Here is a 23,061-nt window from a genome sequence, read left to right as displayed (position 1 = left end):
TCGTTATCTCTCATGATGCTCATGTCCTGACATACACTCTCCACTTCAACCAAATACAATCACGTGTACTCTTACAAGTGACCTCACCATCAGGTCTTTACACATTCCATTCTTCTGTCTATGGTCTATTCAGTCCCCTCCTACCCACTTAACTGCTGACTAATTCCAACTGGTCTTTTCATCAGTCTAATTGTATATTATCGTGTGTCTATCCTTTAATTTTTCTCTTCATCATATGTAAAATGCAACCTACAAATTTAAATATTCATTCTCAACCCATTTAATATTATGAGATACATGCAATTCATCCAATATGCTCTGGTAAAATTATCAGCCCCAAAATTCACTTATTTCAGCAATGAGGAAGTTTATAATAGGATTAATATTTTCACCAACATCTATTTATTACATATTTATTATACTTCAGCCACGAAAGGGGCTATAAAAATGAACAAGAAAGATTTCTGACCTCAGTGTAATGGAGGAGACTAAATCTTAAAAACAAAAGCCCTAATATAATGCTATAAAGAAACATTATAATAAAATTTCTATGAGAATACAGAGGAAGAAACAACTTAGGTGGTTATAAAAATATACAATTGTAACAAACTTTAAATATTTTACCTCTCAGTAAAATCAAATTTTACTTACATATTAAAACTCACCCAATAAACATCATGATACATTCTAAACTTTAGTCTTCAAGTGACAATTTCTTTGTGCTTCTTTGATATACTGTACAACATCACCAAATAACAGGATGTGGGCAGACTTTTAAGTAAAGATCCTAAGTACCCAAAACAGATAAGTTTTCAGGAAAATTCAGCATAAATATGGTACAATTTAAAAGAAAAGAAATCTAACCATTCCATTTCAGAGCAGTTCTTTGATCTCTAACAAGACATGGTTCTCTAAATTGCAACATGAGTGAAAAATGAACTTTTACTCATGTGTCTTAATATGTTGAGGCCTATTTTTTTAATAGCAGCCTGTCCTATTCCTTAATGGGCACAGATGAAAATGGCTATGAATGATGAATAATTTAAAAAATACAAAAATTCACATTTAATATGCTGTAAGTTCTTTGCTCTGTTACAAAAGAAAATTAATATAGTTAATTAATTATAAATTAATATAGTTACATAAAAGTATCCTTGTTATGAATGTTACACCACTGTGAATATTCACTTTAGGATTGTTTTCTAGAACCTCCATCACTAGCATGGTCATATGCCTCTGCCCATCCAAATTAACACTTATTGCACAGCAAAATAATTACTATCACTTTTCACTAAATAATAAATTACAAGGATCCTATCTGTTATCTACTTCCTGGCCCCTTAAAAACATTATACTATCACCCTCATATTTGCTAGAAAAGGGGACCCTTGTCTTTTAGCCCAGAATTTTTTTTTAAAAAGGAAAGTTATAGAGGTATCAGGAAGAGACAGGAAAATCTATATTAATCTTTCATGAGTGTGTTTTGAGACTATATAACGATGAAAATAGAGAACATCATTAAATAAAATGGAATTAAAGTGGTGGAAGTTTCTTTTTTAACCAACAGAATGTATATTTCTAAATGAGTATTCTCTTCAAATAGTCATTTTGAGAAGTTCCACGATATCTCACTACTTGAAACATTTTGGAGTATTTGCTTGAAAACTAAATTATCTCACTAACCTATAGACAAGCCTATTTTCACTTTTTTAACTAAACTATTATATTTTGTGAATAAGTCTCTATGGCTGAGAACTTCCTTCCCTGCTCTGCATCTCTCTGACAAATTCCTCAGTCGTTTGATGTGCCATCTGCCCCAAGGTTGTGCAGGGTGAAATTTATAGCTTTATGGGCAAGAACTGATTATCTTAGATATTCTTAGATATTCTTGTATACCTAGGGTATGAAATATAACAGGCATTCAAGTACGATATTTTTGATTAATACTCATTCAATACAGATATAAATAATTTTTTACTATTTCCAAAAATCAAATTCACCTTCAAAGAAAGATTTGCTATTCTTGGAGAAATTTAAAAGAGCTTGAAGTAATGCCAAAAAGAAAAGGAGCTCTAAAATTGCTGAGCAAGCCAGGCATAGTTCTATTTACCTGTAATCCCAGCACTATGGGAGGCTGAGCCTGAGGACCAAGTCTGAGCTTAGCATAGGCAACTTAGCAACTCTCTATATCACAATATGAAATTTTAAAAGGGGGTAGGGACTATAGCTTATTGCAAAAGCCCTGGGTTCAATCTTCAGTACCACCAAAAAAGAAAAAAGTTGCTAAGCAAATGTAGGCATCATTTGTATAAATACACTATTTTCCTTAGGGACCAGACAACAGTCTTTTGAATATATATGCTGTTGTGTTAGTTAAAAGAACTAGTCATTTTATTACCTAAAACTCCTTAACTAACTGAAATCTTCCAAATAAAGAAAAAAAAATAAGGTTAAAAGCAAATTGGCTATTCTTCATTATTAACTGGCCTTGAAAATTTTTTTACCTTTAAAAACTGTAATTTTTCTCTCCCAGATAGAACTGCCAATCAGTCTATCAAAATAAATCAACCTTAACAAAACCTTAATTGCTTTTCAATCTTTTCCCTAAGTTTTTCATTAAAAGTTTCTCTAAACCTTAGGTTTCGATGATTTATTCTTAAAGATTCTGCTCTATCATATTTCAAAAATGGCTTGAGTTTAATTTTCAATATAAATGATCATGTAGGAAATTGAATCAATTTTATTATCTGTAACTAGGAGGATAAATTTCTGTGTATCTTCCAATTAATAATGCCTATCTTCCTTTTTGCCAACACATGCTACTTCCTGGTGTCATGGTAGTATCTTTATTGCTAGAAAACTGCTAAAATTATGACCTTGTTCTATAACTACAGTAAGTTTAGACCTTGTTCTATAACCACATTAGACCTTGTTCTATATCCACAGTAAGTTTCTTTTAAAACCCATAAAATAAGACTTCTTAGCTGAGTTTAATTAACTGTAAATGCATAAATCAACTAATCACTGATGAATAAGTCTCAAGGTACAGCAGGAGAAAAATAATCACAGTAGTCTCGAGGTACAGTAGGAGAAAAATAAGAGATATACTTAAAAGTACAAGCTAATTATAACTCATATATTATAAATGTTCACAAAGTAGCAAAATTTAATTATCCTATTAAGTCTTTATCTTTTTTTTTTTAACCCAAGCCTTGGGACTGAGTTATTCCCAGCCCTTTTTTATTTAGAGACAGGGTCTCACCAAGTCACTAAATTGACCAAACTGGGCCTGAACTTGTTTTCCAGAGTACTGAGATTATAGACATGCACTACCATGCCCAGCTACTATTAAGACTATCATGGAACCAAGTATCTGCACACACAGATTCCTAGGAATTCCCTCTTAGCATATACAGTACAAAGCCCCAGCTTCAATTCCCAGCACCCCACCCCCACACCAAATCCCAAATGTAAGAGTTAATTCTATGAGAAAATACTAATAACTATTATTTCCGGTGCTCATATTGAGCAAAGAAACACCACCCCGTTACTAACCTACTACATCACTACATGAGTCATCTTAGAACAAGATTTTCCTCCTATGTTTGAAAACAAGACAACCCTATACCAAGCAACACATGATAAGGTACAAGTTTAGACAAATTACTTTCAGTTAGAAAACACTTGACAGTGCTTGAACAACAGCATATTATTGCTCCGAGAATTTTACTGTCTATTACTGTTATTCTAACTTTTACATTTTGGATCCACAAGGAAAAGATTCAGATGGTGCATCTCTGCCACTGTTACTTGCAAAATAAAACACCTACTCTAAGAAAAAGAGGGCCCTATTTGTCTTCCTTCAGGGCATGGCTGAAGATACTTAGGTTCTATTTGTGCTTTTATATGTGGCTCATTGTACTGGGCACTACAATCTGACCCAAGCACCAAAGTACCAAATTATTTTAAGCAACAAATCCACATTATTTGGAGAGTAAGTGTACAAAGATCAATATATTATTATATACATAGTAAATACTTTTGTCAGAGGTGTAAGATCTTTTTATATATAGTACAGGTGTCAACACAGCAAAATAGACCATCTACAACTATTTAAGGTTTGATGTAGATTTAACTGAAAATGGTTAACAATTTGATGGATGGCTCCTAGGTGAATTTTATCATTAGGACTTCCTGACATCTTGCATTCCAATTAATATCATTCAGTCATTTTAAAACTTTCTGGGGGATGGTAAGATAGCTCAGCAGCACAGTGTCTGCCTGGCAAGTGCAAGGTCCTGAGTTCGACTCCTGGTACAAAAAAACTTTCACACATTTGAAAGGAATCAAATTTTTGCATTTAAAAATAAAATATTCTGAGCAACTTTGTTGAAGATAACAGTATGTAATGTAGCAACTATTGATAACGCCTATTATTTTGTTTTGAGGTCATGTATCGTTTTTGTGTTGTTTTGATTTTGTCTTCATTGTTGTTTTGTTAGTTTTTTTAATCTTTAAAATAAAAAAATAAAATATTCTTCTCTGTCAATGATATACTTCACAATTAAAAAATAAAAATTAGCATATTATTTGTTTGGGATCAGTTACCTTCGGAGACAATGTTAGTTTTTCCTTGAGTTACAATTGATAATCCTATATTGACCTTATTCCCTTGGCCACATACCTCTGTTATAAATCTTGGCTGGTGTAAGTGAAAAAAAAAAATCATCATTGGCCCATGTTGCACAGTCAGGAACCATAATAAGCCCTGAACAACTGCAATTTCTTCATCTTCAAACATCACATGGTGTACCAAAGGTAAAAACAATAGCCTAAAGGACTTAAAGAGCCAGGTTCTATGGTAAGCATTTTACTATAATAAATCCATAGTTGCATCAAATGTGCATTTTATTTAAGCTAATTTGGTTTTATGTTCATAGTAGAGAATAAATATGAATAAAAATGTTCTGGTGCACATAATTCCATTCAATAGGTACATGCAATGAAGTGAGTTTAATTGAGAGAGCCTGAGTCCCCTTAGTTATAGAGCTGTATGCTCAAACCATCTATATTGTTCTCTACGGGTGATTCACCAAGATTTTTTTGAGGAATACTTTTTATTATTTAGCAATTTGATACATTATATGGCTGCTTTAGAGTTCTAGGAGGTGGGTACCTCATTGTATCTCTTGGGTCTTCATCAAGACTGTGAGGTAGAGTACAACTATTAGTCCCATTTTACAGAGGAAGAAACATCCAGATTATTCCAAATTGCTTGGCAGAGATAGGATCTAACTTAGGTTTCTGATTCCAGAAATTTAATTATTGTGCCAACTACTGTGCTATATATATTGCAATGCTATATACCCATTTTCCACATACGGAATGGGAGGCTTAAGAAGATAAAACTTGCCCAATATTACACTGTAAATCTCTGTATCAGAAATTAAACTCAAACTTTCAAATTTTAAGTTCCTTGACAATAATGAAACGACTGACAGAAGCCACAAATGAGTAATAAAGTACTGAAATGCAGAGGGAAATTCTGTTATAAAGTGCCCACGAACTGGTGACATATTAAGTAACTCTGGGCTACATATATGCTCTGTTTAGTTCTCAAGATACAGTTTAGTAAACTCCATTAGAGCCAAGTGCTTTGGGGACAGACCTGTAATCCCAGCTATTTGAAGCAGGAGAATCACAAGTTCAAGGTAACCCTGGGCAATCTAGTGAGATCTTATCTCAAAAGAAAAAGTACCCCTGGGTTCAATCCCCAGAACCTCTGGGAAATAAAAAAGTCTTGTGATTCTCCTGCCTCAGCCTCCCAGAGTGCTGAGATTACAGGCATACTTGGCTTTCACTACTTATATATAAATATAAAATTCATTTTTACAAAAAGGTTTAACTTCAGAGTTTACACAATTATTGCAGAAGCGTTATTTCTAATTAAAGAATCAATATTATGATTATTCCAAAAATGTGAGCCACAAATAAAATACACAATGAAAAGATTAAAAAAGAAAAAGCAGGGGCTAAGGATGTAACTCAGTAGTGGAACATTTGCCTAGCATGTTTGAGGCCCTGATTTGATCTTCAGCCCACACACAACAAAAGGAAAATCAAATGTGAGAACTAAATATATCAGCAAAATGAATAAAGGAATAAAAGATAACCTCAACCATTCAATTTTCTAAATCATTTATTCAAAATAAGGCAATTTAGTTTAGAAAGAGTAGACTATGCTAACAGTTTAAATGATATAAAATCATGTATACAGTTGAAATTTGTTATCAATGTTTGCAAATGAATACAATTCAATGAAGGGTGTAGATGGGGCACAGAAAAAAATACACCTGGGACTTGTTAAAAGACAATTTTCCTCTAAGTGTTTTGAAACATCTGAAAAGATAACGAACCAAACTGAACAGTAATTTGGTGACCAACATCTTATTTCTAACTTTCTGCAAACTCGTATTTTGAACGAGCTCATCAACGTAGAGGTCCAAAGAATCCTTGTGTTTTTAAAGTTTTTCATTTTGGCCCTACAACTATAATTTTGTGTAAGGCAATTTCAAGAACACACATTAAAAAAATTTCACATTTTTAAAAATAAAACTTGCTTAGATTTTTTTAATACTATAGGTTAAAATGCTACAAAATAACGCTTAAACAGAAATATTTTGAGGATATTTTCTTTCTCCTAAAAGCACTATATTTACTTTCAAGATTATGTATCACAGGGCCCGGTGTGGTGGCACACATCTGTAATCCCAGCACTGAGGAGGTTGAAGACTGCTGGGAGTTCGAGCCCATCCTGGGCTACAAAGTGAGATCAAGGCCAGCCTAAACTGCACAGTAAAATCCTGTCTCAAAAAAAAAAAAAAAAAAAAAAAAAAGATTATGTATCATGCAAGAATGTTTACTAGGCAAGTGCTGGAATTCCTGGTTTTTCTTCTAGCTGCACCTTGCCTAACCAGACTTCCTTATACTCAATATAGTATACACTCCTTTTTTAAAAAAAAAACAACAACAAAAAACTGGGGGTTGAAACCAGGGCCTTCACGCTGAGTTACACTCTCACTGTTTTTTTTAGAATTTTTTTTTTTTAAATTTTGAGACAGGAGCTGGCTAAGTTGTCCAGGTGGGATCTGTTTTCTTCAAGTTTAATTGAAAAACAGAATTAGCATCAAAATGCTCAGAATTAGAAAAAGTTGCAGTTTGTAGAAGATATCGAAAGGACAAATCAAAATACTGTGTTCAAAGAAAGTTTAGTATTTTTTTTCCAGTATTCTTTTAGGAAAAAATACATTGCCTCTGTTTTCTGAAAGGATTCAATAATAAAAATTGTAATCAAAATGCTACCAAAGCCTGAACCAAAGACCTCTTGTTATATCATATATGAGTTCATTCAATTGCTTTGGAAATGCATCTTCTAAGAGCTGCATTCAGTTTCAACTGCCAACTGCTTGGAAAAGCTGGATTAGACAGATCATTCTTCTCACCTATTGTTTCCTTGTACAAAGATATATTTAAACTCATGAATACATTCAGTGTTTTTAGATTCTCCATATTTAAAAAATATCTGGCAATTTCTGTTCTATTTTGCCACAATTTGTGGTCTCAATCATTTAAAACACCAACATATTCAGTCTATGGTTTGATTATATAAAATGAGGTGACCACTTGCAATGATCTGCTTTACTGCATATCAAAGCATTCAATAGATTAATATGCTGTTAAGTAAGGCTATTAAATGAATAGGAGGTTTTATAACGATTACAGTTGCATTAATCATTTCATATGGTAGCCCAGGATCATTACAAAATTATACATATTTTGCCATGGAGATCAGCAACTGGAACACAGATTCTCTAATTTTGGAAAATGAAGCCATTCTCAAATTAAAAAAATTAAAAGAAAAAAGTTAAAGAGAAACTAAACTTTGAAATAGTTTATCCATTTGAATTTTATATTGTTAAAAGCCAGTATTTATATCCCCAAATTTTGATTATAATGAAAAAATTACTTAATAACTAAATAGCAACTCAAATCACCATTATTACAAAAAATAACTAATACTTCACAAGTGTGTGCTTATTTGGTGCCAGGCTTGGTATTAATGCAGTTTTCTCCTTTTTTTACAGTATTTCTGTGAAAGAAGTAATTACTAACCCTTTTTTACAGTTTGGCAAAACAAAACATAGAAAAGTTAAATGGCTTGTCTAAGTCTAGTAAATTATAAAGCAAGGATTCAGATTCAGGATGACCATTTCTAGACCCTATCCTAACTATTATGTTAGACTGCTTCATGTTACAATCGGTATTTTCGGAAGCCTAAGAAGAGAAAAGCAAAAATACTTTTAGTGCTTTCCCATTCCCTATGGTCTTTATTCCAGTTATTATTTTTATTTTAAACCACGATCACCTCCTCGAAAGAATTAATGGGCTTCCTTAATAGATTAAGATAATGTTATAAGATGGTCACATGCAGTTTATCTTTTTTTTTTTTTTTTTTTTTGTGGGTACTAGGAATTGAACTCAGGACCTTGTGCTATCCAGGCAGGTGCTATGCCACTCAGCTATATCCCCAATCCCTGCAGTTGATCTTAACTCTCACCTGAGACAATGCTAAATACGGTAATTTGAAGAAAGGGCTATCCCAAAATCTTGACGTGTCTATAAAATGTCTGAATCAACAATAGGAAAATCACTGTCCCACTCAGCAAGCTGCGTGGAGGTGTCTTCCTTCAACTTCAATAAATGTAATTTCTTATATTCCCTTATCTATTTGCAGCAGTAAAAGAAGTTTTTTTTTTCTTTAAGTGTGAGAAGGTATAGAGGTAGGAGATGAGCAACAGGTGAGAGACAAGGCAATAAATACTCAATAACACACGCTTTCCAAAAACAGAAGCTTTGATATCTGAGGCTGCCATGTCTTAGACAACAACAGTCACTCTATGGGAAAAAAATTGGCTTCTAATTATGAATGGAGCTGAAAGACATTAAAATATTTTTAAAAAATCTTTCATTTTTCTTAGCTGAAAACATATTTTGCTCATCTATCTTTTCCAGTTTTACCACTCCACATCCCCTATCCATTATCCCCACTATACTGAAGTCTTCTTCTGTTTACACGCTTGGTTTCTGTCCTCACACTGTACTCAAGAAATGAAGGTTTCGATTATATATGCTCAGTTTATAGCTGCCGTCTTCACTAGACTTGTAAATTCTAGGCAAGAATAATGCCTTATACAATCCACAGTATTTGAGAAGGTTCTCAAAAAAATGGCTGAACTAAATTTCTCAAATATTAAGACACCAGCAGCATGACTCTGTCACTAAATTTAAAAAATAAAAATAAAAAGTTCTAAGGATACAGCTCAGTGCCAGAGCACTTCCCTAGCACGCATAGGGTCTCAGGTTCAATCCCAATAACACACACACACACACACACACACACACACACACCTGGACAAGGTAGTGCTTGCTTGTAATCCCAGCACTCTGAGAGGCTGTGGCAAGAGAATTGCAAGTTTCAGCCCAGCCTGGGCAACTCAGCAAGACCTTGTCTCAAAATAAAAATAAAGGAAGGGCTGGGAATATAGCTCAGTACAAAGGCCCTGGGTTCAATCTCCAGTGCCTTCCTCTCAAGAAAAGTTATACTTCAAAGTTTCTTTCCTATCATCACAAATTTTAACAGAGTTACTGTAAAGAGAATCCATATATACACTATATTCAAGGTAAAAGTAAGATTACAGATGTTAAAATTCAGGACAAATTATTTTCAGTTCCCCACCTCCATTTTCTCACTTGAAATGCCATCAGCACTACAACTGTGGTTCTCAGCACACACATGATATTTCTAGTCCTGTGCCTTCAGTTCATGCTTAAGAATGCTTTCTTCTCTCCTGCTATACACAAAACCCTCTGTTTACTAATTCCCATTCCGTGTTTTGTCAATTTTGGTTTTGTTTTCTAGTACTAGGGACTGAACCCACAGCCCCACATATGCCAAACACTCTATCACTGAGCTATATCCCCAAGCCTGTTATTGTCTGGAGACAGGGTCTCAACAAACTGCATGGGTGGACCTCAAATTTATGACCCTCTTGCCCTAGCATCCTAAGTAGCTAGGGATACAGGTGTTTACCATCACACTCATCCCCACTAACTCAGAAATCCATGTTAGTCTTTTCTCCTTTTCAAGGTTTATATACATATTGTGATTATTATACTATAATTTAATTACTTTTAAAATATTACCCTTTCTATTTCTACTCTAAGTTTCTTGAGGCCAAAGACTAACTTGACTGCTGGATTCCTAGTAGCGACATAAGAATCAGTAAACAGATATCTTCAGACTCAAGTACAGTATAAGTACACAAAAAAGGTATAAGTAACTTCAAAAAGCACAGAACCAGTTACATAAAAGGTAGGCTGGAATACAGTACTACCTTTCCCTATTGTTTACAAGCACATCCTCTTCACTCAATAAATATTTCTTCCTATCTTTGGGAAGGAACCACAGGACTTTTCACTACATTTCAGAGCCAAAAGCATTTCCCTTGACAAACAGGAAAATGAGGGACACTGTGACAGCAGCTGCCCTGCTCAGATGGGCAAGAAAATGCAAGACAATTTATAAAACTGTCTGAAAAGGATTCAGTACTAGGAACCAGAAGAAGAGAATGGAATGGATTACCTGCATAAAATAGTACTCATTAAATATCTGTTAATTAATAAGATTTTTAAGGTCTCTCCCATGTATACCCAGACTCTGGCATATTTCAAGTTGGATAAAAGGTCTTATCAGTAATCATGTTTTCTACTGGAAATAGTTTCCCTATCACAGATAGATTAGAATGAACAAATAACTGAAAAACATGAATATGTATATATATTTCTGCAACAAGCCAGACAAAGCCGTAGTCAACATGAAAGCAGACATTAAATGAAAAAAAAATAGTAAAATTCTAAGCTTATCGAACCAGGAATGATATTTACTGGTGTCACATAAGAAGACAGTGCTGAATAGTCCCATTTTCAGACTAAACATAATCTAGAGCAGTGGTGGCAAACCTATGGCACATGAGTTATTTATTTTTCTTTTAAGACAAAAAATGTTAACGTATGAATTGTTTTTTCTAAACTAAAACCTTAATATTTAGGTTTAACTGCAGTGTTGGCACTTTGCATAAATAAGTGGGTTTTGGGTTGTAGTCAGGCACTCAGTCTCTAAAAGATTCACCATCACTCATCTAGAATCTACTCCCTCTCACATAAAGCCAGACAGGAAGGATGAGACGCCTGAAGATCCCCTCCCCTTTTTTTTAGACAGGGTCTTTCTATGTAGCCCAGACGGGCCTCAAATTTGCCATGATCCTTCTGCCTCAGCCTCCCAAGTGCTAGGATTACAGGTGTGCACTATCATGCCTAGTCTGAAAATACCTTTTGAGTACCAAAGACCTACTCATCCTCTGGACCTCCCAGATACTTGAGTCAAAATTTTAAATTTAAGCTAGTTTATTTTCTGTTCATGCATTTTAATGAATGGTAAATAACAGATGCTAAACTAAATCCCAGTGGCAGGAATTTCAATGGGGTTTATCGTTGAATTTAATATATTTCCCAGAAGTGGAGTGCATACCATTGGAAAAAAACAGTGATTATTTCATAAAATGAAGTGAGATAAGTTAATTTTTTTAACAAAGTAAATGTAATCTGTGTCTCATACCACACAGTAAAATTAATTTTGGATGATTAAAGTTAAGATATAAAACTATACACAACTTTAAAAAATATAGGTGAATATGACATCTTTATAAAAAACTAAACTATGAAGAAAAAGAATGAAAATTCACACACAAAAAACTTTGGATTAATGGCATAAAAAATTTTCAAAGTCTGTACATCAAAATGAATAAAACAAAATGGCAAATGAAAAACAGGCAAAACTGCAACATAACAGGAAAAGGTAAATATTCTAGTATACAAAGAATACTTACAAATCAACATAAGAAAAAATAAATACCCATGGAGAAACCTGGGCAAAGCAGATGAACAATTTACAAACTAAGAAATACCAAAACACATGATAATTAAAAAAAATGAGATAGGGGTGTCTCTTCCTTGCTTAGGCTGATCTCAAACCTATAGGCTCAAGAAATCCACCCACCTCAGCTTCCTGTATATCTAGAATTTAAGGCATGTGCTACTGCACCTGGATAATAGCAGATGTCTGAAAAGATATTTAACCTCTAATTTAAAAATGTGAAACAATTAAATACTAGTAGTTTTAAAAAAGGATTCTGGAATTAGATATCATACTTATAACCTTGGAGGATTTACTTTACTTTTGTGAGCCTCAATTCCTTATAAAATAGTGATAATAGGGATGGGGTTGTAACTCTGTGGTAGTGTGTGCTTAGCATGTATAGTAAGTACTTGGATTCAATGCCCAGGACCAAAACAAAAGAGGAGGGGGAGAGAGACAGAGGGAGAGAAAGAGAGAGAGAGGATATAACCACTATAGGAGCAATGTAAATATTAAAATAAAAATGCATGTAAGATACTCTGCACATGGAGGTAGGGGGTACTCAGTGGTAGAATGTTTCCTAGCATATGCAGAGATCTCAGCACAATATCTAGCACATTAAGTGCTCAATAAACAATAGCTAGGATTATGATAAATAAGATATATGATGAGGAAGATACTTAGAAGAGTGTACCATCAAATATTTTTATGTATTAATTGTATACTAAGATTGAGTCAACCTTTCTGGAGGACAATTTGGCAATTACTCTTATCCTTTGAGTTTCTAGGATGGATTCCTGCCACCCCCCCCACCCCCCTCACCCCCGCTCCCTCTCTCCCTCCCTTTCTTTCTTCTTTATTTCCTACTGGCCCAGGAAACACTACACTATATCCCTAAACTTTTTTTAATTTTGTGACAGGGTCTTGCTAAATTTCCTAGGCTGACCTCAAACCCGTGGGCCCTCCAACTTCAGTCTTCTAAGTAGCTTGGATTACAGGCATATGCCACCATGACTGGCTTTTTGGGCTATCTTTTTTTGTTTGTTTGTTTGTTTGTTTTTGTTTTTCTCCGGTACCGGGAACCGAACTCACGACCTTGCGCTTGCCAGGCAAGTGCTTTTGCCGCTGAGCTAAATCCCCAGCCCCTAGGCTATCTTTCTATGCTTATAAACAATGGAAGAACTCAAATTTTTTTTTTAAAAAAATGCTAAATATGACTATTTTCATTGATGCATTAATTGATTCATGCATCAAATACTTTTGAGCCTTGATGATTCAAAAATATACAAATGGATCCATTCCTTGGTTTAAAGGTTATTTGAGGAGATAAGCAATGAAACAATCAAGTACAGTAAAGAGGTAAGAGCCACCATGGCAAAGTCTATAGGGTGCTATGGTGCACGTAGAAGGAGCACCTACCATGGTCTGGGGGTGGAGTCAGGGAAGCTTTCCAGAAGAAGTGACATTTAAGCTGAGACCTGAAGGATGAGTAGGAATTAGTTAGGTAAAGAGATGAAGGAAAAGTGCTCCAAGTAAAGGGAACAGCATGTGCAAAAGCCTAGAGACCAAAGGGAGCATGGCATGTGAGCTTAACTATGAGCAGTGTGCAGTGCAGGGACTTGGGAAGTGACAAGGCTGAAGAGGTAAGCAAGGTTGGTTCATTCAAGGTTTCACTAGCAAAAATTTTAATTGCAGATTTTATTCTAATTGTAAAAACTGAATTAAAGAGCAAGCAGTTATAATAAATATTGTAAAAGGATTAATGTTCATAACATATCAAGAAGTTCAACACATTGAAAAAATGAACAACAGTTTACAGGAAGGAAATATAAGATTAAAAATGAGGGCTGCGCAACTCTGTAAGTTTACTTTAAAAACCACTGAATTGTACCCTTACTAAAGCAGATATATTTTAGGATTTGTAAATTACATCAGTAAATTTATCTTTCAAAAAGTTAATATAAATTGCCTACTAAGTACTTGAAAAACATTCAATCTGTCTAACAATAAAATACAAACCAAACCAACTAGGTACTACTCTCTAGACTCAAAACTTAGCAATGATTAACAAATGAAATTAGAATACCCAGTGTTAAATAGAAGAAAGGAACATGCTTACACTGTGCTGATTCAAATAAATATTTAAATTAGAGTAACCTTTGTAGAAAGAATAAACATGTAACAGGAGTCTTAAAATTGTTTTTACTCTGTGATCCAGTAAATGCATTACTTGAAATCTTGATAAATGTTCCAAAATTCAGTCAAATATAATATGCCGAATGATACTCACTGCAATGCAATTTATAATAGAATGGCAATATATCTGTAGTATATACCAAAATTTTTAAAAAGACACAACATTTTATATATATGGCAGCATTTCAGCTATATAAAGAACAATGATGGTGCACGTTTTGTATTCTCTTTTCTGTACTTTTTTGCATTTCCAAATTTCCTACAATGGCCATGTGCTATTTCTTGAATTTACGCAAGTTTCTAAAGCTGTATGCAAAAAAATTCAATAGCATCTTTTCAATAATTATACTTCATAGAAATCAATTTTATGTTTGCTTTAGCTTTATTTTCTTTATGTAGGCAGAGGAATATGACCAAATTTGAATGAAGTAAAAATATATATAATCTTAATTACCCAGCATTACCAGGAAAAGATTATATGTGAATGAATTTACCAATTAATTGAAATGTATACTTTCTAAAAACAGAGACAGACTCTCACTATTTTGCCCAGACTGACCTTGGATTCTTGACCCTCCTGTCTCAGTCACCAGAGTAGCTGACGTTATAGGCATGTACCACGGCATCCAGCTGAAGTATGGATGCATCTTAAATATCAAAACTTTGGTGAAACTTGGAAGGGCACCTATTTTTTTTTAAATACTACACTTAATCTTGATTGTTTAAATCAAGACCAAACAGGTTAAGCCTTTTTATAATGATTCAGGGTCATCACTATGAATGTAACAATGGCTCTTGGGAACTACTGGGTTCTCGAGTGGTATCTGTCCTACATTCAGTAGCAAAGAATTGCTAACTTTTTTCTCTTGCCAGCTTTTTCTTCCTCTTCTCTTGCTATAAAACCATCAACTGTAATTTCCCAGCATTAAGGGTGCCTGCCTTTTGTAGCACCTACAACTTTATATTCCTACTTTGCTATAAATATTCTTCTAAGAGGAAGTTTAACTTACTCTTAATGTACTTAGTTTAAGTATGTTTATAAGAAGTCTATGTAAATTAAGAGTTAATAGGCTTCAAATAAGGATATAACCTAAAGATGATTTGTACAACTTGGATGATTCTGTTACAGTTTGTCAATGTTGCAATATAAATGAACTCCAAAGAGGATGAATTCTTGATTGTATCTCAAGTCTTAGCTGTCAAGACTCAGCATCAGAAACTGCATACGCTGTTTCTCTTATTATTTCATAGAAAGAGATGGACAAGGAACCAAGGATCTTATTCTAGTGCAGGTTCTTATACCCACCAGTGTTGTAACATTTAGCCTCGTTATTAAATTATAGCACAAACGCAAAAACATTCTGTGAATTATAAAACATTACTGGAAAAGTAAAAGATTATTCTGGTATTGTGCTTATATGACCTTGAATTAATATAAATATTAATTGAGAAAATTCATACCAGATTCAGAGGTTGAGGGAAATAAGGAGTTGTTGGCCAAACAGTATAAAATGTCAGGAGAATACATTCTGGAGCTCTATTGTACAGTTAATAATATTATATTAATACACTTACAAATTGCTAAGACAGTGAAATGTTAAATGTTTTCACCATGAAAGAAAAAGTATGACAGATGATGGATACATTAGCTTCATTTAATCTTTTCTACAATGTTACACATATATCCAGTCATCATGTTGCACACCATTAATATATACAATTTTTGTCAATAAAAGTAAATTTTTTTGCTAGCAAGGATGCCAAGGGGAATTTTTATGCACTGTTGGTGGGAATGTAAATTAGTATAGCTATTATGAAACAGTATGAAGTTTCTTCAAAAAACCAGAAACAACTGCCATATGACCCAGAAATTCCACTACTGGATGTATATCCAAAGGACATAAAATCGGTACATCAAAGAAACATCTGCACTCACATGTCTATTGCAGCACCATTCACAATAGTCAAGCTATGGTATCAACCTAGGTGTGCATCAACAGATAAAGAAAATACGATATATATCTCAGCAAAAAAATTTGTCACTTGCAGCAAAATAGATGGAATTAGAGAATATTATATTAAGGCACAGAAAGACAAATATGGCATGTTCTCTTTTATATGTGAAAGCTAAAAAACTGATCTCACAGAAGTCAGAGAATAGTGACTACCAGAGCCTAGGAAAGGTGTAGAGGAAAGGAGAGAGGATAGCTGATATAAGAGTACAGTTAAATAGGAGAAATACCTTGCAGTATTCCACAACACAGTTGGATAACTATGGTTGGCAATAATTACATATTTCAAAATAACTAGCAGAGAGAATTTTGAATTTCCCCATCACAAAGCAATGATAAATGCCTAAAGTGATAGCTATTCCAATTATCCTCATCTCATCATTATACATTGTATACACATTTCAAATCATCACTGTCCTGTCTCCCTTAAGTATGTACAATTACTGGGTCAATTAAAACTAAAAACAAAAATAATTTTTAAATGAAAGATAAATTACAAAGCCAGGTGTGGTGTTGCATGCCTGTAATCCCAGCACTTGGGAGACTATGGCAGGATTGCCCCAGATTTGATGCCAGCCTAGGCGACACCGTGAGTTCAGGCCAGCCTAAACCACCCAGAGAGATGCTGTCTCAAAAAAAAAATTAAAAAACAAAAAATTTAAAACACAGAAAGAAAATTCATACCAAAAAAGAATAGAGGGGAAAAAATAATCTTTGTTGTTGTTGTTGTTACTAGGTAGTGAACCCAGGGTGTCTCACATGCTAAACACTAACTAGCTCTTACCACTGAACCACTGAAGTATACCTCCAGTCCTACGAAGCATTTATTTTCTAGGAAGAACAATATATTCCAAGAATTGACATCTAATTTCTTTATTCCTATATTCAATCAATCCCGCAGTCCTTTAAGTGTTTTCTACAATCTCTGATATATGTCCCTTTATCCCATTGCCAATTCAAAACTCCCAGTTCAGGCAGCTGCTTTTTGACATCTGGGCCACAACAGCCTCTATTGGGTTCTTCTCATGACTTTCTCTCTTCCTGAAATCCCTCTGGTTCATAGCTCCTAGATAAATTTTCTTAAAACACTACTGTGGGCACATCTGTCTAAAACCTTTGAGGACTCTCCATTACCTTCTCCATCAAGTTCAAACACTTAAGCTCAGATTTTGCTGCACAGCTCTATGTCCTCACCTTTATCTCTTCCTAGTCTTCCAAATCAGTCCTCAAGCTGGCCTATTCTTCAGATATGCCATGTAGTTTTTTGTCTTTTACTCTTAGTGCATACAGCTTCTCTCCCAGGATACTCTCTGGGAAAGATGGCAGATTTTAAAGTTAGGTAATCTGGGCTTGAATTACAACTCTACTCCCTCACTGGCTGAGTGGCACAGGGCATGGTCCTTAATATCTTCTTGCCTCAGTTTCTTAATACATAATATGGGGATAAGAGCAACTCGCTTTAGGCATATTATGAGGAGTAAATGAGTTAATCCATTTATATAAAGCACTTTACATGATGCCTGGACCCAAGAGATACAAGGTATTATTATTACTCTTATTATTACTGCAATTAGTGAATTTATCTTAATCGGAATTCAGACAGTATGTAGGATCATTATGAACTCACTTCTCACATACATATAGTATCATTCCTCTTGCTGTCCTTTTCTTGGTTTTGTGGTTTTTTGTTTTTTTTTTTTTTGTAACCGGAATCGAACTCAGGACCTTGTGCTTGCCAGGCAGGCGCTGTGCCGCTGTTGCTCTCTTTTTCTAATCTCCCACCTCATGTTTGTTTTCCCTCTGCTGCCCCTGACACCCAAATTATGTGGTCCTGATGGTCAAGTAAATGTCTTATACATCTTAATATGTATAATGGCCTAGAAAGGTGATCAATTGTTTAGTACCTAATGCAGGACTACTGAAGAACTAATAGTATTAACATGTTCCACATCCTATAGTGAAAACAGTATTCATGGAAAAAAATTAAATTTCTAGCCTCACAAAATTAAGTTCTTTTTTATGATTCTCTAGGTTCCTTTACACCTTCTCTTTTAAAACAACCAACGCAACCAATTCATGCAGCAAGAGATACAACAGCAAAATATATGCAATTCAGACAGTAGCCAAACACTGGAGCACAAGGACCATGAGACAACTTAGCTGCCATACAGCTCTGGATGAATTCAAATTTAAAAGGAAAGATAACTGACTTATCAGTCACGCTAACAACGCTAATTGTTACATGTACCAGTGCCAGGATTCCTTTGTACCCAAGGCTAAGTGTAAACAACTGAAATGACTGGGCTAGCACATATAGAAATATTAGTGATTTAGCTTAACAACTGAGTTTACCACATGATCAATTTAATTACCTATGTCAAAAGTGACTATAAACATACCTCAAGATTCTAAAGTAACCCATGTTTTGGCTAATGAAGCCAAATCAAGTAGATAGGGATATACTGTGTACTAACCAATCACCTCCAGAAATTGGTATGATAACAACTTAATAAATGTACTATTCTTCTAATGTACTAAACCATTTTCAACAATGCCCAGAGAAAATATTGTTACTGTAATACTGGTTTCTAGTCTGTACACATGTACTAACCCTTAATTGCTCTCTCAGCCAAAAATCTGGCCTCCTAACCACAAACCTTGGAGTTTACTTGTGGAGTGAATTAAGATGGTCTGAAGGTATGCTAATGACTTTCCAAAATCTACCCTGAAAAATACTGCACATAAAAACAAAATATATTAAATTTCTATTCCTATGGTACCTGTCTTTAGAAGACCCTAAAATGTTTTGCCAGCTTTAAAGTGCAATAATTCTCAAGTCATAGAATCTTAAAGACAGAGCCTTAAAGTCCCCTCCTGCAGGAATTCTTTAAACCACCTCCCAGGCGAAAGGTCCTCCAGCCTTTGCTTGAATACTTGCACTTCCAGAAACAGATACTCAATATACTACAAGGCAGTGTACTCCATTGTTATAAAATTCTTTTCAATCACTGGAAATCTGCCTTCTTAAACTTCTATCAAAGAATCCTAGTTCTTGTCTGCTCTCTGGAACACCACAGATAAGTTAACCTTTTAAATACAATCACTTCTTCAATTAAGATAAAATTGTCAAGTTGGTCACACAAAATGCAGAAGAAAACTCAGAAAAGATGAAAACAAAGCTATGCACACACAAAAAAACAAATTCAAGAAGCTACTTAAATTCACAGGTCAGCATTTTAAAAAAAATATCAAACCATATGTTCCGGTTAATACATAAATTCTAATTTTTTTTATACAACGGGAGGTGGTATAGTGTTTATTGAATACCTCTTTGCAACTTAATACTACTAAATCCACCGACACTACTTTTAAAATTACAATTCTGTAGGAAATTCAATACAGTTTTCTCATTTTCATTTAGTCTACATCTCCCTAAAACACCTAGATGTTTAGGGTTTTCAAGTCCATTTCGCTCCACTGGTGCAATATTTTATTTTTAAATAAATATTTTCAAAAATGAAGTCTAGGAGAATAGTTGTAAAGGAATGGGGCTGAGGCAAAGACAGGCCCAGCAGGAAAAAGGTAGATACTGTTTATTTTCCATCGGGAAGCATGCTTTATTGGCATAGGCATCTGAAGTAATAAGCCATTTAAACACGACCTTAGAACAAGAATGATTGCGTGCAATGAATGTAAGACATAAATGTCCGTAAGATGGACATGAATTGATATTGCTCATTGAAGAGCACCAGATGCTTCAGGACCTCGTTGAAGAAAGGTAAGAAGTCGAAGAGGAGATCCAACTGCCACCGTTTGGGGAAGGGAAGAAACCAAGGAATAACTACCGTTCAGCAGTCCAGTGAAGCTTGAACAGTACAGAGCTCAAGAAAGACGGCAAGTGACTGGGTGGGCAGGCACACACCCGCGCGAGTCTGAAGAAGGGTAAGCAGTGTGCAAATACTGAACGGGTTCCTGAAATAGTGTGGGTGAGAGGATATGCGTATGGGCAAGGGCCAACACTGGAGACCCTCGGTCCCCTCCCTGCAGCGGAGCAACAGAGGGTAAAGAAGGGGGAGGGTGAAAAGCAAGAATGACTCATTCTCCAAAGGAAATGCTCAAGCATTAGAAGGCATGCCACCGGGGATTTCAGGGCGAGGACTGTGAGAAGCTGGGTGCTTAGGGTGATGGGGGCAATAAACCAACGTCTTGCAGTTCCTGCTGCTCCTCTGTAAGAAGAGGGTGTGGGGGGTTCGCGGCAGCGGAGTGCCAAGGCCTGGGAAGCGGCGCGGCGCGTGCGCAGTGGCGTTCGGCGGGACCCGCTGAGGCAAAGCGGAGCCGCAGTGACAGAAGCAAGCGGAGCGGCCGCCCAGAGGGACTCACCGAGGCGCAGGGGCTGGAGGTGGTGCTGGGGGTAGGCGACCGCTGGACCGTGACCAAAGCCATCTAGGTGCTGCTAGGTTGTTCCGGGCAGGGCATTCTCGTCTTGAGTGTGGGGGGGTGACGGAGCCGGGAAGAGGGTAAAGGGTACTGGGTAGGGGTGAGGGGAACGGGGAGGAAGAGGAGGCCGCGGGAACGATCTCAAGATCCGCACCCACCACTGGACTCTTCGCCGACTGACGCGCCGAACGGGCGGCGGGCGGGCAGCTCAGCAGCTGCGGGGCACAATGAGCGCTCCCAATGCGCAGGCGCCACCTGTCAGCAACCGCCTCTCCCCTCAGCGCGCGCCGCCGCTTCGTTTTAACCCTTGGACTGCCGGAAGCTGGCAGTGTGCGTGCGCCTCGGGCCGCCGCCCCCTCCCGGGTTTCCTTCCTGGGGCTGGCGCCGAGGCCTTGCGGAGTGGGGGTGGGGGGTGGGGCTAAGGCGCCGAAAGCCGCCTGCAGAGTAAGGAAGGAGTCCTGGGCCGGGGGCCGCTAGAGTCCTCATTCCTGAGAGACAACCATTTTATGAGGTGGGGCGTACAGCCTAGCCAGCCTTAGAGAAAAGAAACTGAGATGGAAATCAGAGGCAAACACGTTTTCTGGTGGGAAAAGGTTCTGTGGGGCTTCGAACGCGTTCACTGGGCGTGTGTGAGACTGGGCTAGATGAGGAGTCAGTTTCCCCCCTTTGACCCAGCCCTGTTGGGGGGGGCGACAGGGGGGGGATTCTGAGCTTTCCCACCTTTCTGTCCGTGTTTTATGACTAGACTTTTTGAAATAATTTTCTTCGTAAACCCTTGAAAACTTCATGGTACCTGCATGCATCCTCTTATTACCTGTCTAAAGTCATTCATCACCCCTGAGGTTAAAAAGACGCTGTCAGGGGAGGCCGACAAAGCTGGGCTCACCGAGTTGTAAAGGTCTTACTTGCTGTTTACCTCCTATTTGCTTCCTGCTGTGAAGAAATTATAATTAAATTTGATCTTTGAGCTCTCTTCTTCTTCGTCTCTAGATTACATTATTTCAGAGACATAAGTGAAAATTAGATTAAAAATATTTTAAAGGAATAATTTTCTAAAAGATCAACTATCCACAGTACATAAGCCAAGAATATAATTGAAGAGCAAGATTAAAAAGGGAAAAAAACCCCTCCCAATGTAAACACCGCTTAGTATTTACACAGGGAAAGAATTGACAAAGCTCTTTCTTTCTGAGTGGATGAGCTGGTAAATACCACCATACATATCAAAGCTGTAGAAAACACACACAGGAGTTTGCATTTACTAAAACCCACCTTCTATTTATCACTCACTCTTGGATCTTACTCCTTTTAAACTCACAGGGCTGTCATGAGCTGTTTCTGGTTGCTGTACGGTTAAGTGCCACAAGAGCCCTCTGTACTGAGCCTTTGTTCTCTCCCTGGGGCCCTGTGGTTGAAATAATTAGCAGGGAGGTTCCATCAAGAATCAGACACTGAGGGTCCCTGTACTGTACAGTCCTGTATAGAATGTATTGCAGAGAAGCCATCTGGTAGGCTTTTGCCCCCTGGTGGTGATCAAGAGCGCCTGCGATAAAAATTAAACAAAGATGCGTACATGGTTCACAGATTAAACAATCTGACCGTGTTTTTCCCAGAGCTCCGTAGTAAACAGGAAGAGAAGAGAAAGTTCATAAGTCAGAACTTTGAACCAATGCTTTAGAGACCAAACAGGAAGCTGCATACAGAGCCAATAAATACAGCATACATAGCTGAAAACTGAATGATCTCAAATGAAGGATGTGGTTTATAAACTGATGGATCATTTTTGAAAAATATTATTCAAATCAGTAAATGTTAATGATGCATGTTGACTCTCACTGACATAGGAATGGCAAGACCAATTATCTGCTTATGTGTAATAACTTACTATTAAATTCATCTGGGGCTGAGAATGTAGCTTAGTGGTAGAGGATTTGCTCAGCATATGTGAAGCCCTGGGTTCAATCTCCAGCACCATAGATAAAAAGGAAAAAATTTCCATCTGGAAGACGAGAAGCTTAATTTTACTAATTTTACAGAGGGAAAGAGCACTACCGTACAAATCAGAAGAGCTAGTTTCTAGTTCTGGCTCTTAACTTTATGCAAATAACTTGGACATCTTGGGCTTTAGTTTATCTCTACAACAGAACTCTAACTTACAGGATTTTTGTGCTCATATGAGATAATGTATGGTAATATAAAAATTGAAAGGCTCTGCATGCAGTTAGGATTACTTTGTATTCCTTATAGTTTGTTCCATGTTAGTTCACTTTTATATGCAGAAAATAATTTAAGCAAAAGAAAAACAAAAAGACATGATTCACACCTTTTCTTTTTTCTTGGTTTTGTTTTTTTTTTTTTTTTTTTTTTTTTTTTTTTTTTTTT

At 36.1% G+C, this 23,061-nt stretch overlaps 2 protein-coding genes across 3 annotated transcripts in view; one reads left to right on the top strand and one right to left on the bottom strand.

The window, feature by feature from the left end:
• The window catches only part of Ssh2 (slingshot protein phosphatase 2), a 252,863-nt gene extending 231,913 nt beyond the window's left edge, over positions 1 to 20,950 (bottom strand). Inside the window, exon 1 of one of the 2 annotated variants that reach the window (XM_005402672.2) lies at positions 20,623 to 20,950. In XM_005402672.2, the coding sequence (XP_005402729.1) occupies positions 20,623 to 20,685 (63 nt within the window). In that variant the 5' untranslated portion in view covers positions 20,686 to 20,950. The remainder of the gene's footprint in view (positions 1 to 20,622) is intronic. The other variant, XM_005402673.2, reaches the window with a different exon arrangement.
• Efcab5 (EF-hand calcium binding domain 5) overlaps positions 19,934 to 23,061 on the top strand; it is a 173,440-nt gene continuing 170,312 nt past the window's right edge. The window contains exon 1 of the mRNA XM_013503354.1: positions 19,934 to 20,653. The gene's annotated coding sequence lies outside the window, so the exon portion shown is untranslated. The remainder of the gene's footprint in view (positions 20,654 to 23,061) is intronic.

The sequence above is a fragment of the Chinchilla lanigera genome, unplaced genomic scaffold, assembly GCF_000276665.1.
Source record: "Chinchilla lanigera isolate Chin_1 unplaced genomic scaffold, ChiLan1.0 scaffold00080, whole genome shotgun sequence".
NCBI lineage: Eukaryota > Metazoa > Chordata > Mammalia > Rodentia > Chinchillidae > Chinchilla > Chinchilla lanigera.
The sequence above is the reverse complement of the archived record's forward strand: the minus strand, read 5'-3'. Positions and strand labels throughout refer to the sequence as shown.